A 16,307-nucleotide genomic window follows, 5' to 3' on the forward strand; every position below is an offset into this window, starting at 1 on the left:
GAACTAAAAAGTCATTAAAAAAAAGCAAAGAAAATTGTGCTGGAGATCATGAATAGGTTTTAGTAAGCATCTGAGAAATTCCTATTAAACAAAACAACAATGGCAGATTATAAACCAATTATGGGGTTTGTTCAGAGCACATGTTCTATTTTTTTATTCTTGCTGTAAACATCCTTTAGTTATGGTCATCTAAAGCCCCTGATACGCCAACCCGACGGCCGACCGTCGGCAGTCGGACTGATCAGTCGGGCCCCCGAGGTCCAAAAAGTGTCTCAGAACACACACACTCAGAACACACCGAAGCGACGCCAACTTGAGAGTACTTTCTGTGCGTGCGTGAGATGTAATACGTCTCCATAACAGCAGGCGGCGCTAATCTGTATTGTCGCCCCCCAAAAAAAAAAACGGGCAGCTGATTGGACGTCACGTGGGTCTGGCTGCTTCCAGATTATTCAACCGGGCATAATGGCGGCTTCGTTCGGAATATGATCTCATATTTTACGAAGATAGCTCACCGAAACGTGTTTCTGAAAACATTTTAAAGCGAGAAATAGGCCATGCAGTTACTGAATCTGTCTTCATTTCAGATCGACAAAGGTTAGTTTAAAAGATTTTCGTCAAATTTTGAGAGGCTTAGTCACGCTCATCCCGCTCCTCATTTCCGGGTTAGCACTCCACCAATCAGATTGGTCATTGAGTCCAACTGCCCGCCCTCCAATCCAGCAAGTCAGGTCGGCCCAAATGAAGGCCGATAGCTCCTACAACGACAGACGACGGCACAGAACACACCGAACAGACTCGAGTCACTGACCTCGCCAGACTGTCCGACGGCCGATTATCGGCTTGGTGTGTCAGGGCCTTAAAACTATGACAGCTTAAAAGACGAGCACAGCAGTGGTCAGACTGTTTTGGAAATTCAGATAGGTGTACCTCTAATTCTTGCATCACTTCATCCATGAAGTCGCTGGGGTTTTGCTTGTAGTCCAGCGCCCTCTTGATCATCTCTCTGAACATCTGTTGTGACAGTTACAGTCAGAACTATCTCACACACAGGGCTGTTCAAGTGGTCTGAGCAATTCATGAGATTATACTGAATTATACAATGAATTAATTTGATACTTTGGTTTATAAAAAAGAGCATTTTTAATCTTGTTGTAACCTCACACATACATTTAACTGTAAAACTAGCTATGAGTTTGAAATACATGAACAAATAAACTTGGGGATCACTGACATTAACACTGCGGAGAATAGGCACAAGTTCAAACCTTAACAACATTAGTCCCATCAGCCGCTGATACGAAGTAAAATGGCAGTCCTTGCTTCTTTCCAAAGCTAAAGCTTCTCTGTGTCACCTTCAAATCAGCTGCAAGTACAAAAACAAACATGTTCATGTCTATAATTCTAAAGTCACTTTTGTTAGACAATTAATCACAAGGGTAGAGCAAATATACAATGTGTGCAAACTCTAAAAAAAAAAAAAAAAAAACATTACATTATCATTAATATAATGTAACCTTAACATTTAATAGAATTGTAAGAGCTCATTGTTATGTGCAGTGTCCGAGCCAGACTCACCATCGATTTTGTTGGCCACGACACAACAGGGTATCTCTGGTCTATACTCCCTCAGCTCCTTATACCAGCTGGCCAGATTCTTATACGTGATCTTCCTTTGAACATCAAAAACCTAAGAAAAAGAAGAAAGTTTTTTTTTTTTTTTTAAAAGAGGTGCAGCAGTATTTGCTGACAGTGACAGTGTGACAACTCCCCAGTCCAACTGGTGCATTCCAGCAGTCATCTAACAAGTCCTTGTTGACTTCTCTGTGAAAGAATCGCCATGTGCATCCTAAATCCCAAAACATAACTACATTTTTTTTGTGAGATAAACCACCATTCAAAACCAAATGATCAAGTAATGTACACTTCAGAGGGGGATATTATCCAGAATGCAATTTAATATTTTATAATTTCCTCTCCACAATGCACGGATGAGGACCAAATGATACATAAAGCAATATTTTGGATCATTTTATGGAAACTGTTGTTTAAGTAATCAATCTGAAATAATGTATTACTTACTTTTTATGAAAACTTTTTATAAACACTGAGAAAGGACAAGCTAGACGATTACGGAAAGGCACCAGTCTTGAAACCAAGAGTGTGTTTTACCATGATGCATGCATGTGCTTTGTGGTAGTATGAGGGATGCATGCTCTGAAATCTCTCCTGACCAGCGGTGTCCAAAAATCAAAAATCAAAACAAAAAAAAACCTCCTTTAAAAAAAAAAGGCGTCACATGAGAGCAGAAAAAAACAACACAACAAAAACTATCGCTACGGTCTTGTTTCCTACAGTGGCTGTGTGTTTGTAGAGAGTCAAAGCATAAGTGGACAACTGCTGGGGACGACTGCAAAAAGAGTTAAGAATCATAACCTCTCAGGACAATTGGTCTGCTTTGTTGGAGGCATGCCAGCTTGATCTTAAACAGCATGTCCATGTGCACACAGTGGCTGTAATAGCTATGGCAGGAAAGTATAATATGACTTACACTGACTGATGTTTTATTTAAAATTTCTAAAGCTGCAAAAGGATACTATTCGTCCATGAGAAACCTCTCCATCAGCCTATGAGAGAGAGAGAGAGAGAGAGAGAGAGAGAGAGAGAGAATTTATATTTATTATATTCTTCAGAATATAATACTTTCTCCTACAATGCAAAACATTCAATAAAAGAAGGAACATTTAACTCTGTAATCTCTGATTTCAAAGAGCTGAATGACCTCTCAACATTAAAAAATACTCCTGGCAGAAGGAGACACAGCATATAAAATAATAAAATAAAGTATTGATTCTGATATCTTGCTGCACACATGCACGCACGGACACACACACACAACACTAACTGTATAAACATTGACACACATACACATGAAATATACTTTTATATAATTAATATAAATACATTGTAATGTTGTGTTAATGTTCATATTACTGTTACATTATTGCATATTGTATGTACTGTCCGAATATTTGGACACATTTTATTTTGATGCTTTGCCAACATTGTTACTTAAACTCTAATGCCACTAAAGCCCTTTGAAATTGGAAAATAAATTCCCAAAAATATTTATTGAGAGAAACAGAACAAAAAATTAATGTTAGCTAGATAGGACAACAGTCATCTACTGAGGAAAGTTATAAATATTATAAAACACAAAACAGCTAGCTACATTACGAGGAGCCTAAGCTTAAATGTTACAGCAGCTAATATACTCACTTAGATTTACCAACTGCACTATCTCCCAGACAGATGATCTTCACCTGCTCGTCTGAATCGTACTTCTTTTGGTCCAGTTCAGGGATGCTGCCAACGTCGCCAGCCATTTTACTATCTTTATGAACTTTCTATCGCTTTGACTGGGATTATTGTATTTGTCGACGCTTTCCTAGATGAATTGATAAATAGCTACCTGAATAAATGACTTAGCTAAGCTAGCATTCGAAGGGTATGGACGGGAATGAGTGTTAGCTAGCTTTCCATAGGTTAACGTTAACTGAGGTTAACATCGTGTGGTTCGGCTTGATATCGCTCATTTCACTAGTACGTCGGTCCACACATCGACACAACTGATGCTAGCTGAAGCTGGGAATAGTACAGATTACATTTGTCTTTTAAAAAGTCTCTTAAGAGTCCTGTATGGTTACCGTTAGCTACCTTCACAATGCACCCTGAAGTAGAGGCAACGACTGCTAACGTTAGTTAACAGTCTGCTAGCGCCGTTGAAGTAGCTAACGAGTTGATAGCATTTTGTTTGGTACTCCAAATGTCGCTGGCTGTCTTGTGTATGTTTTGTTTGTCTATCACAAAGAAAGGTCTGTTGATTCTCTACACTCATCCAGCTAGGTAGCTAAGTTATCGATCAAAAGTTTGTAGCTAGCTAGATGCTTCATGATTTGTCTGACGGTTGTCGTTCCTATGCAACGGGGACGCCTGAAGGACCACGGTTCGTCATGGTTCTAGCTGTGCTGTCCTTACAGGTGCCTGTCAAGAATGCTCCTCCCCACGGATGGATAGCCTACTATTCTCCTGTCTTTTTACGAATAAAACTGTAACTGTAATTGTAAATATTTTGAAACATTTAACCAAATCATTATGGTAATAACCAACATAAATAGCCCATCAAGGCCAATTTTTTCATTACTTTTTATCCCGCAGGATCTCAAAGATAATCCATTACAATGTGTTAAAATTCAAATTAGGAATAGGCCTACCACAAAGTATTTACAGTAAAACTGTTTTCTATCCTTTTGCCTTAAATGGCAGTGAGTAATAAAGGGATTGCACTGCAGTTACCTCTGCATCTGCAGGCCCAAATCGTTAACTAAGTAACCTATAAAAAAAGAAAGCAATTCAATTCTGCAGCCAGATTAAAAAGCGACCCTGCCTATCTCTACCACCTGTTACCCTCAGAGAAGCCTATCGAAGACTTTAGACTTCTTCTAATGTCACATCAAGCTACAGTAAAATAGAGACAGAGGAATAGAGAAGCATTCTTTCCATGTGTTATTTTATCTCAATTACTATATCTATAATAAATAACTGCAATGGTTGTAATTAGGATTTAGTTGACATTAATGAACATAATAAAGATTTTAATGCCAAAGCGTTTTCACAAATTGGGTGTGTACACTGGGAAACTTGTTTTGTTCAGTGCACCAAAAGTTTAAGTGAGATTTACTAATACAACATGATTTTAAAATCCACTTTTTTGATAAAATAGTTTCATGGTCGCTGTTTCATTGCTGTTTTATTTGACAGCTCAATAGACCTCTCTTGACAAACAGATGTATCTAATAGCATTAATCCTTGCTTTATTCCATTGAATGTACTACAGCCTTGCTGTACCGTGCCGACTGGCTCCCTGACATGGGGCACCTAAACGGAATGGAGCCATCTTTTATGTTATTATTAACACATGTGCTGTTGCTGTCATGGCATGCCCAATTATAATTGATACTGCAGAAAGTACTGACTGTACTGTTACTTAACCAATCAAAATACTAAACCAACAACTAATACCGTGAAAAATAAAATTGGTCTAAAATACTTTTTTTAATCTTGTTGCATTAATACAAATGGCAGACATGCCACTAATGAGTATAATTCCAGTATAATTTACTTTAAATACTGATAGTGGTCATAATAACCCTGGCAAAGTGCCAAGTGCTAATACAATATGGCCTATAACTGCGGCAATAAAATCTGATCTCAATAATCCTGAGCAGTTTGCTTTTTGTGCTTTATTGTGCTCTTTGTGCTTTATGCTGTGTGAATTCCCAATTAATACAAGCGAGCACATGTGACATTATTCAGGCACATCTACAATGAGGGGTGAGATGTATTCTGAGTGACGCAGTCCAAACGAGAAGCTGGGAGCTTTTGCTCTTGTGAAGGTCACCTAAAGAGAGAGAGAAAATGTCAATAAAGGAAAAAAATGCTAAATATTTGGGGCTTTAGTAGGGCTTTTGGGGTTTCTTACCTGCTCAGGATAGTGTGCACCAGGCCCTGGCTTCTTTGTGGTTTCACCAGGTGGGAAGTTGCGGCCTGTCATGCTAAACCGGGGAGATTTTTGGCTGTAAGTACAAGGATCCACAACTTTGTAGGCAGCAGGGCCAGGAGTCTGGAGGGGAAACAACAGTGTAGAGAACAAAAGTAAATCACAGGATTTCTAGGTTGTTGTTTTTTTAAAGGAAATATTTTGTTTATGACATTCACATGTACCTTCTTCAGGTCCTCATGGAAGCTTCCATTTTTGCTGCGGCCACAGAATGAGAAGGTGGGAGCTGCAGATGTGGCCACAGTGTTGTGCCCCAGGACTGGGGGCAGAGAGTAGGAGGCTGGGCCTGCAGTATGAGCAACAGGTTAATATTCTATGTGTCGCGAAACTTTGTAACCCATAGTTCAAATAAAGTTGACAGCAAACACAATACGTTACCTGGTGTATTGTTAATGCTGAGGTCTTTGGTCCTCCCAGACAGAGAATAAGCAGGAGCAGACTGGAAGACGGACTTCCCGGAATGTTCTGGTGAGTATTTACCTGGAACACCAAAGAAAGTTATAGAAAGACACTGCTGACAAGTAAACTCAAATGACCATAGTGTGCATCACGACAAAAGCGGCGTATTGTTTTGACAAAATCTGTTTTGATGTGTAAGGGGTTTGCTGACCTGGTCCAGGGGCCTGGAACAACTGTGGCTCCCTTGGACGGCTGTAGAGGGAAAATGCAGGAGCGCCGTCTCGGCCCACTCTGGTGATGTTGGAGGGGATTAGGTAGCTTGGTCCAGGGGAGCTCTCGGACTTGTGAGTATGACGTGCCCCAAAGCTGAACATTGGTGCTTTGTATTTAGTAGGGTCATGTTTAGCAATACCTTTATGGAAGAAAACAGGGACAGATAATGTCAGTCAGTTATAAAAATGATAATAATGGTGTTGGTTGTGGAAAAAAGGCTTAATGGCCATTTTGGCTATACCTGTGAGTCCAGGCAGTGCATACTTGGGCCCTGGACTGCCATAGAGTGCAGCAATGGGCCCTCTTGGCTTGTGAGGCCTCCAGGTCCCAACCCAAGCTTCGGCCTTTGACATCACCCTGTGAGAGAAATGGATTGTGGCCAAAAGCATATTGATAAAGTAGCTTTGGTTATGAAGAAAAGGAATGAGAACAGGAGCACTTCTTGTTGCCCCTTACACTCACCAGTGCACTTGGAAGGGGAAAGAACATAAAATCTTTTCCTTATCAGGGTGTCTTGACACACATATCCTTTAAATTGAAATTTAGCTAACAGGTCTGTTGCTTGAGGTTCTTTACAGTCAATTCTAGTATTTCTGAAGATTCTGTACTCCAAATTCCAGAGACTTTTTGCAACAAGCTCTTAAAGAGGGAAGGTATTATGGGAAATATTTTGCTGTTAGAAATGTTATTTAGGTGCTGAAGGTAGTGATGGAAGTGCACGATTTAAACATTTTTGCAACATTCTAAACTGCTCCTCAGTGTGATGTCACCAGGGACAATCAGTAGTTTTTGAATAACAATAATAATCAGCAGCTTGTGTTTATTTGAGCTTGATGTGGAAAAAAACGTTGGTGGTGGAAAAAATCACCAATGTGCTTCATAGACATACAGTACTCAAACCAATATGTCACAAAAATGGGAAAACACTCTTCAGTCTGGTTTGTGTGATTGTTTTTGAATTCCATTGTCTAACAGATTTTAGTTTCGTTTTAGTTCACTTTTACTATTAAAATGTATAGTTAACTGACAATTGAAATATTCAGGGTAGAAAACATAACCACATTAAACCATTATGAGAAAAACATATAAACATCAAATATAATTCAGTAATATTAATGTCTCTCTGTTTCTATGGTTGATTGGTTCCTACACTTGTCACATGTATAAAAGACTTGCTGTGTTAACAAGGTAAATAAAGCAGCAGGTTAGTTAATCATGAATCATTTTACTGGCCAGTTTAACCTACTGGTAGCAATTTCTGTAACTAACAGCTAGCTAACGTTACACAGCAGTAGTTCACTGTCACTTCTTTATTTAAATATATTTTTTGGCAAACTACTAGGTTATATGCTGGAATATATTGGTCATTTGTGGGCAAAGTTTAACCAATGCTAACGTTACACCAAAACCAGTGAACATATCATACACCCAGAGTAGCCTGTAACAAAACAAGATGTCTACCAAGTGCATACAACTTATGAAATCAGTGACTTACTTTCCGTTAAGATCAGTTTCTGACTTAAAATAAAAGGATAAGTAATTTTACCTCATATATATGCTGATCCTTCTGTGAGTGTCAGATCCCCGGAACTCAGCATGTGCACTGAACCCAGACACAGATTGTTTAATGCTTGTCAACTTCACTATGACAACGTTGCCATGGAGACAACTCTTTGACAGGCATGTTTAAGTATGAATGTGAGTGGGAACAGTGCAGGTCAAGTAAAGGAATTCCCAATGTGTTATTACAGAAAACACAGTATGCAGATGATGTAAATGATTTATTTATTATTATCATGAAAGGCTGAAACAGGCCACAGAACACACTGTGGACACACTTTTTGGATTTAGTCTGCTGGCCTAGTACTAAGGTACAGTAGCTTACATACTGGTACTGTTTAAAGTAACAGTAAACAGTCAAAGTAAAAGTAAACATTGTATCAGTGTCATTATTGAAATCTACTGTAGCTTTAACCACTGTTTCAGCACAGTATGCAGGACTTGCCCTTTTATTTTTTATTAGGCCTAGGGTCCCTCCCTCTCCTATTAGTGCACCCACCTGACTTTTTTTATTTGTTTTTGTTATTGCTTATTTTGAGTTTTTACGGATTCATGTTCAAATATGATGTGGTTGGGTTTAATGGATCAGTCTTCCTTATCCACTGTAACCACACAAGACCACACAAGACTTTGTACCAGTTGCTCATAAAGGGCAATATATGCTTGAAAAGGATAGGGATGTAAAGACAAAAATCTATAGGACTTCCTGTGTTCCCTTCTTACTGCCGTGAGTGAGTGGTTGTCAAGTGTGAAAGTATGAGCAAAAACTACACAAACACAACATTTTAGTGCCATGGAGAAACATATAGAGACAGTTGGTGCTGATTTAACACCCATTGTGTACTTTTGGTTTATATTTTGTAAAAGGGAAGATGTCAGTATCACTATCAGTAAGATCGGGGGAATCCAGGAGCCAAATTTCAGGGCTACAAAAAGATTTAGGAACCTTCCTAATCTTCCTTTTTTCACAGCAGACATCTTAACCGGTCATAGTAGGGAAAGAGCAGAAGCACAAAGGTGTTACTAATAATATTTACCATGGCTCTGTTCTCCTCAAGTATCCCAGAAGTGTGACAGTCCAGGATCCTGAATCTAAAGCAGCTAAATGGTCATAATATATTTTATGTATTATGTACACCTGTGTTTCCTACTGTGACATGTCAAAATGTCTTCTGTAAGAAGGGCCTATTACACATGGTTTTGCCCACTATCGGGTGCAGAGGATAAAATAACACCTTCTTTTAAATTAAAAAATGCTCTGTTAGAAATTGTTCCAATATGGATTCTGCTCTTCAAAGTGTAGCATTGGTGCCTCAGGCCCTCGGGAGGTAGATTTAGTTGTGGAAGGTTTCTCTCAAACTCGACTTCAGGACCTTCATTAAAGTTGCAAGGCTTCTCATTTCCTCCCGTGGACGCTGTTGATAAAAAAAGGCTTATTATTAACCTCAACAATACACCCTCATATACCCCCACACACACACACACACACCTTAGCATAGTATAGTTCCACATTTGTCTTACCCTTGTTAGTGCCTTCATCAGTTGTTGCAGCATTGCATCCTCTCTGTGTGGACACAGGCTGGTCACTGTGCTCATACAGCTCAGTAGACAATAGATTGTGTGTCTCTGTGGCTGTAATAATGTCAAATTGAAAATTCAAATCTATGCCAAAAGTCTGAGTCTAAATGTTTCTCAAGAATCAAAGAGAATGTATCATACATCTTTTTCTTTACCTTCTTGAGCACATTGAGAGGCTTCCTGTTGTTTGCGCCACAGCTCAACCTGTCTACATCCTCTGCACCCAGAACAGGCTCCTGGATGAGGTTGGAAGAAACAGAGATCGGACTGAGAGAAAGATGTTTACCACAGAAGTGAAAACTGAAATTCAAAACGTCAAGATGTATTTTATTTTTTTTACTTCACAGCGCCCCGGACAAGTTGACAATACTAGAATTATGTCCTCTTGTTAGATACCACTGACCTTTAACTTGTCCAGCCAGGTCCACAACAGACAACTGAGAACCTGAGGATCTGACTCGGTGACCAGCAGAGCCCAGCCACAGTCACTACTGTTCAATTCCTCCTGTTGAAAAGGTGAGTGACAGTATTATTTCAGTGGCTTTAGAGCTCAAAATCAAAGTGTTATTTTCTGACGCAAACGTGCTCCAGTGTTTCTTACCTGCAGCAGAGCCGATCTTTGAAGGATGGTTTCTCCTGGAGGACCAAAATCTGCCATTGCATTAGCAACAGCACGGGCAACTGAGGTTGGGCCTGGATTATGTGGATTTCTGCACAACTTTAAAAAGACAAGGCATATACGCTGTTTTAAAGCATTCGCATCAAAGCTTTCTTTATTAGCTTTATTGTTTTCACAGTTACCTCAGTGTTGGAGCTGTATTTGGCAAGTGCCTTTTTCGCTGTGCACTTAGATCTCTTGGCACAGTTGTTGCTTGTTGTCATGCTAGATATTGGGATGTTAAGTGTATGAGATTCCTTTTTGGTAGTCTGGTGGCCTGGTGATACGGTGGCAACGATCGGACTACCTGGTCTCAGATCAGGTCGTATCAGATCCTGCAAACACCACTGTCTCTCATTTCCAAGTGCTGGGGTGCAGTATGGACTCAAGTCCAGATCCTGCAGGACAGAATGCAAACATGTGAGAAAAGCCTCAATAACCAGTTGGATTTTACAGAAGATGTTCAAAAACATTAAGTAATTGCAGACGATTCATGTGAAATTGGACCTGATGTTCTGCAATCTTGCTGAGATCAGAGTCGCTGTAGCTGCGTTTGTCCAGCAGCACCTCTCTCTTTCTCTCCAAGAATCCCAGTGGCTCGTCCCAGGAGGACACCGACCCTGAGGTCACCCACGGCCCCTTGTGACCCTCCCTCAGTAAGGGCAAGTACTGTTTGGCCACCAGGGTCTCCCTCACAGTCCGGTTCAGGGTCCTCAGTGCTGACCTTTTCTCCAGCTCAGCCTGGATCCCTGGAGGAGCAGGGAGACCCAGGGCTAAGCAGGAGAGACGCACACACAGGAGGTACACCACCTAACAGGAGGTTACAAATGAGGACGTGGTAAACTATTCTACAGTGTAGTCAGAAATGTTCATGAAAAAAGATTAAGTATAATGATGAAGTCCTGACCTTGGGTGTTTGTCTGAGGGTGCGTGCCTCTTGGCCATGCAGCAGTATTGCCTGTCGGTTTAGGTAGTGCTGCAGTGTGAAAGGGTCTCCGTGCCGCAGGCTGAGGTCTGGGTATTGGACTCGCTGTGTGCCAAGCAGGCGAGCAAAGTCAAACACCTGGCTGAGCTGTGCTCGGGTTTGGATCGAGCGTGGCCGTTTAATCCTTACATAGTGGACGGCTTCACTCGGGCTGATGCGCAGGGTGTAAATCAAGTAACAGGCTATCAGGACACCTGTGAAGCAGACAGAACCCACAAGCAAACACACTGAATATACATGAGAGCATTACATGTGCACAAGCTTACACACAGTGTTTAGATGAACAGTAGATGCATTATGTTTATACCTGTCCTGCCCAGGCCTGCATGGCAGTGCACAGCCACTCTTCCTTCGCTCACTGCAAAGGCCAAAACTTTCACTCCATCAATTATTCCGACGAGAGAGGACACACCGAAATCTGGCATCCCAAAGTTGTAAAAGTAAACTGCAAATACACAAATGTGTGCACACATGAATGCATTTAGGAACATAATGGACATTCATAAGGATTAACTGTGTTTGTAAGCTACTTTATGATGTAGAAACACAGTACACAGTATACACTCACCTAAAGGATTATTAAGAACACCCTGCTAATACCGTGTTTGACCCCCTTTCGCCTTCAGAACTGCCTTAATTCTTTGTGGCATTGATTCAACAAGGTGCTGGAAGCATTCTTTAGAAATGTTGGCCCATATTGAGAGGATAGCATCTTGCAGGTCATGGGGATTTGTGGGATGCACATCCAGGGCACGAAGCTCCCATTCCACCACATCCCAAAGATGTTCTATTGGGTTGAGATCTGGTGACTTTGGGGGCAATTTTATTACAGTGAACTCATTGTCATGTTCAAGAAACCAATTTGAAATTATTCAAGCTTTGTGACATGGTGCATTATCCTGCTGGAAGTAGCCATCAGAGGATAGATAAAGGGATGTACATGGTCAAAAACAATACTCAGGTAGGCTGTGGCATTTAAACGATGCCCAATTGGTACTAAGGGGCTTAAAGTGTGCCAAGAAAACATTCCCCACACCATTACACCACCATCACCAGCCTGCACAGTGGTAACAAGGCATGACGGATCCATGTTCGCATTCTGTTTACGCCAAATTCTGACTCTACCATCTGAATGTCTCAACAGAAATTGAGACTCCTCAGACCAGGCAACATGTTTCCAGTCTTCAACTGTCCAATTTTGGTGAGCTCGTGCAAATTGTAGCCTCATTTTCCTATTTTTAGTGGAGATGAGTGGTACCCGGTGGGGTCTTCTGCTGGTGTAGCCCATCCGCCTCAAGGTTGTGCGTGTTGTGGCTTCACAAATGCTTTGCTGCATACCTCGGTTGTAACAAGTGGTTATTCGAGTCAAAGTTGGTCTTCTATCAGCTGGAATCTGTCAGCCCATTCTCCTCTGACCTATAGCATCAACAAGGCATTTTCGCCCAGAGGACTGCCGCATACTGGATGTTTTTCCTTTTTCAGACCATTCTTTGTAAACCCTAGAAATGGTTGTGTGTGAAAATCCCAGTAACTGAGCAGATTGTGAAATACTCAGACCAGCCAGTCTGGCACCAACAACCATGCCACCAGAAAGTTGCTTAGATCACCTTTCTTTCCCATTCTGACATTCCGTTTGGAGTTCAGGAGATTGTCTAGACCTGGACGACACCCCTAAATGCATTGAAGCAGCTGTCGTGTGATTGGTTGATTAGATAATTGCATTAACGAGAAATCTTACAGGTGTTCCTAATAATCCTTTAGGTGAGTGTATAGTGCAACACTCACAGAGTTACAGAAGTTGCTGCCCCTTCGGCACAAACCATAACTGTCTCATAAAATCCTGTAACCATACAGTAACTGTTTCTGTTTATTTACATCTCCCCACTTTGTGAGTGGTATAGATTTAAATAGGACAGTCAGTCTTCCATGTTGTGTATATCAAGATCTCACTGTCATTGTCCATGAAGATCTGTGGAGAATATGTGAAACCACTTTCAGGGTCTAGGGGAGGTCCACAGTGAGCATGCTCTCCAGAGAGCTGCATGTTGATGATCGATCTGATGTTCAACCTGGGAATAAATGTCATATATTATGAAGACAACGGTTGACACTGGTCCTGTTTTTTTGTCTCATATTTCTTGTTATAATAAATTAAAACTTTGCTCACTGTTGGATAAATTGATTACTGTAATTAAAACACAATGATGTCAGATGTCTTATCCTCATTTTACCCAGTAAAAGTAGCTAAACTGACTAAATATTTGTTTTCTAGATGCGTTTCCCCACTTTGTTTTCAATTAAAGGTGCTGTAGGTAGGACTGCGAAGATCCAGGACTTAGCCAAAAAATTTTAACATCGACAACTTCTCAGTCCCTCCCCCCTTTCTGCTAAAGCCCTAAACGGTCTCCCAAGCCCCTCCCCCCACAAGGGAGAATGAATGCATGTGCATGAGCAGTGACTGACACGCAGTTAGACACCCCCCCCTGGCCATGATTGGTGCATCTGAACAGGGAGCTGTGGATTTTTGCAAATCGCACTACAGGCTGTAGGTGATGCCAGATGAGCCAGATTTTATTTTTTTACCTGCTTTATGTAGTTCTAATCGAACATAGGGTCAGTTTCAGCAAATATGACAGAAGGTTAGTTGTATAAGTCTTACCTACTGCACCTTTAATTACCTGTATGTGCGCAGGGGGTTGTACAATAATAATGTCACACATTGCAGGAATAATAATCAACAGTGATTACCTTCGAAATTGTTCTATGATGTTGTACTTCTCAATTAGATGATTGGATGGTCGTGCCATGGCAATAATGTCATCTGTCACCCTGCAATAGTAAGTTCATAATCAGCAAATTGCCACTTATTGTTTTTTAAACACAGCAACATCTGTGAGACTGCAGTTACATAGTCTCACCAGGAGGAAAAAAGGCCTCGAATGACCTGTTGATTTAATTTCCAACATGCTGGTCCTTCATAGCGGCAGTCAATTCCTCCACAGGCCAGCAGACAGAGGAGCTTGGGTGGGATAGCCTTCACCAGGTTCTCCCTGGCCTGGGAGTAGGCCGGCTGTGGTACTGGTATCGGCATCTTCCTGCACCGGGGGAAACCCCCAAGATCAGCCTGAGCTACCACATTGTCTAGATGTGAAGGACTATGCTCCAACTGGGCCAACTGGAAACCCCATGTTCTTGCCACACTGTACATTATGTGAGCTTTTAACAAAGACACGGCTTGTTAAACTGACCATTTTTGTAGTTGTGTGCTGTTACTTTTTGCAGTAATTTAGCATGTTGTGCAAGATTCTTAATACTGAAGTTGAGTTAGCAGAAAAACACAGGAAATGATATCAAAAATAGTAAAGTATCCAGAATACAATGAATATATGCTGTCTAATATAGCACAATAAAATTTGAAACTTACCTTTTTGGTTATGTTTTGCAGTGAAGCTGTGAATCCCATTGAATGTATTTTTAGAGTTTAAGAGTGCAGGAAAGTGAAGAAAAAGGGGGGCTGAAGGCAGGAGAACACACATGTGCTCCTCTATGCTGACCCACCCTGCTGCACACACACTGCATTGACCCAGCTCCACTAAGCCTGATTAACTGTCATAAATACATTAGGACAGTCATTCACACATCATAGCCAAGCCAATTATATAATGCTTAGGCCTATACCTTCACCTGTAAACACTGTATGAAGGTCCTAATTACCTGGCACCAGCTAAAGCTTTGGACATGATTTTGATTGTGATTCATAGAAAATATGAATTGTTGTTGATCTCACTACTGTTAATAAGCACTGACAGGGTTTTTATTTACTTTGAAAGAACAATATAATGTTGGCCTCATATCCAAACAAATCAGCAGTCTCTCACTTCACCACTTAGCAACTGTCTGAACAGATTTAAACATACTGTGGATACGTGGAATAACAACCCTAAAAGAAGTAGTTGTTTGAAAACCTGACTTCCTAAAAATACATGAAATTTATTTCAATAGAATGTTTAAGGACCAAGCATGACAGACACCATTGGCTTATTGTTTTGTGCGTTTAAAACATTGTAGATCACTCTGCTGGAGCGGCTCTGGACATATCGCCCCCTGCAGTGCAGCAATGGTAACAGCCTGATGAGGCACAAGCATTACCTCAGTTTCCCTGTTGTTCTTTTATGCACCTTACAACACCCACACTCCACGCCAAGTTCATGTTTAGTTATGTATTCAATTAATTTGCATCATTTCAATGTTAACTGGTTTTGCAAAAGGAAAAATTTGACACAACAAACTGTGTATATGAAACCATTCTAAGCCTGGTGCTAATTCATTGCTCTATCACAGGGACAAGAAGAACATAACCTATTTTTTGTTACGTTAATGTACTTTTGTATTATTCTAACTTGTGGAAATAAATTCTATACTCTGTGTAAATGTTTGTCTGCATGCATGTGCGGGCCTGAATCTTAATTTTGACACTGGAATTTGTTTTCACCAAATTCCCTGAGTTTCCACTAATGTCTACAGGATTCAAAAAATGAATTAGAATTAAAACATCTTTTATCCAGTTTCCTGTTTACTGTCCACTTTCACAAAAAAGCCAATAGACTTTACAGAATTAACAACCTTAATTGTTGACCTTAACATGCAGCAAAAATACACAGAACTGTATATATGAACATGCTGGCATGTTCTCTCTGTATTTTTCTCCTACAGTAGGTATCATCCAATCATTAGAGTTCAGAACAAAGGTCCACTGCATGCCATGTATGTTCCCTGTCTTGGTGGGCATTTTAGATGTATTGCTTTTAACTCTTCACTTTTTTGTTTACAGCTGTAAGAGAGCCTCATGACAGCTTATTTACATCCATAACATTTTAGTTCTTATGCTAAATTAGCTTGCCTGCAGCTATTTTCAACAATCATCACATAATTTGCGTGCATTTTGCTACGCAAATTACTTTAGACCGTCCCCGAGCTTAGACAAAGATATATTAACAAGATATGAAATGTTTCAGAGTGGTGTAAACGTTGTGGTTTAAAAGTGAATACTTAACCAAAGATAGACAGGAACAAGATCTGTCTTAAGTCAGAGCTAAACCTCTTACACTTCCTCTTATCAGGCATAGTTCCTGATAAAAGATGCCAGTTGAGTGAGTTGTGAAACAAAATGTGATAATTATGATCTGATTTGACCTTGCGTGATACAGTAATCAGATGTTTGATCGACATTTTAT

The 16,307-nt window shown here is 40.4% G+C and overlaps 3 protein-coding genes across 3 annotated transcripts in view; all 3 read right to left on the reverse strand.

Moving 5' to 3' along the window:
• rabl2 (RAB, member of RAS oncogene family-like 2) overlaps positions 1-4,015 on the reverse strand; it is a 5,018-nt gene extending 1,003 nt beyond the window's left edge. Inside the window, 7 exon segments of the mRNA XM_039810069.1 lie at positions 931-1,014; positions 1,269-1,366; positions 1,579-1,690; positions 2,173-2,277; positions 2,332-2,410; positions 2,598-2,627; positions 3,280-4,015. Of these exon segments, the coding sequence (XP_039666003.1) occupies positions 931-1,014; positions 1,269-1,366; positions 1,579-1,690; positions 2,173-2,277; positions 2,332-2,410; positions 2,598-2,627; positions 3,280-3,386 (615 nt within the window). The 5' untranslated portion in view covers positions 3,387-4,015.
• Positions 4,016-4,848: 833 nt separating this feature from the next.
• odf3b (outer dense fiber of sperm tails 3B) lies at positions 4,849-7,946 on the reverse strand. The gene is made up of 7 exons (XM_039809212.1): positions 7,839-7,946; positions 6,534-6,649; positions 6,231-6,431; positions 5,999-6,100; positions 5,785-5,906; positions 5,543-5,683; positions 4,849-5,461 (listed from the first exon to the last, which is right to left on the reverse strand). Exons 1-7 carry the CDS (start codon positions 7,841-7,843, stop codon positions 5,369-5,371), a joined length of 780 nt encoding a protein of 259 aa, XP_039665146.1. The 5' UTR covers positions 7,844-7,946; the 3' UTR covers positions 4,849-5,368.
• Positions 7,947-8,058: 112 nt separating this feature from the next.
• On the reverse strand, positions 8,059-14,667 carry zgc:77752 (uncharacterized protein LOC393862 homolog). The gene is made up of 13 exons (XM_039807392.1): positions 14,498-14,667; positions 13,992-14,168; positions 13,822-13,902; positions 13,024-13,142; positions 11,381-11,518; positions 10,996-11,267; positions 10,596-10,898; positions 10,232-10,486; positions 10,032-10,148; positions 9,834-9,935; positions 9,586-9,666; positions 9,374-9,484; positions 8,059-9,267 (listed from the first exon to the last, which is right to left on the reverse strand). The coding sequence occupies exons 2-13, from the start codon at positions 14,162-14,164 to the stop codon at positions 9,187-9,189; spliced, it is 1,833 nt and encodes a 610-aa protein (XP_039663326.1). The 5' UTR covers positions 14,165-14,168; positions 14,498-14,667; the 3' UTR covers positions 8,059-9,186.
• Positions 14,668-16,307: the final 1,640 nt, after the last annotated feature.

This window comes from Perca fluviatilis, chromosome 8, assembly GCF_010015445.1.
Source record: "Perca fluviatilis chromosome 8, GENO_Pfluv_1.0, whole genome shotgun sequence".
Classification (NCBI taxonomy): Eukaryota; Metazoa; Chordata; class Actinopteri; order Perciformes; family Percidae; genus Perca; species Perca fluviatilis.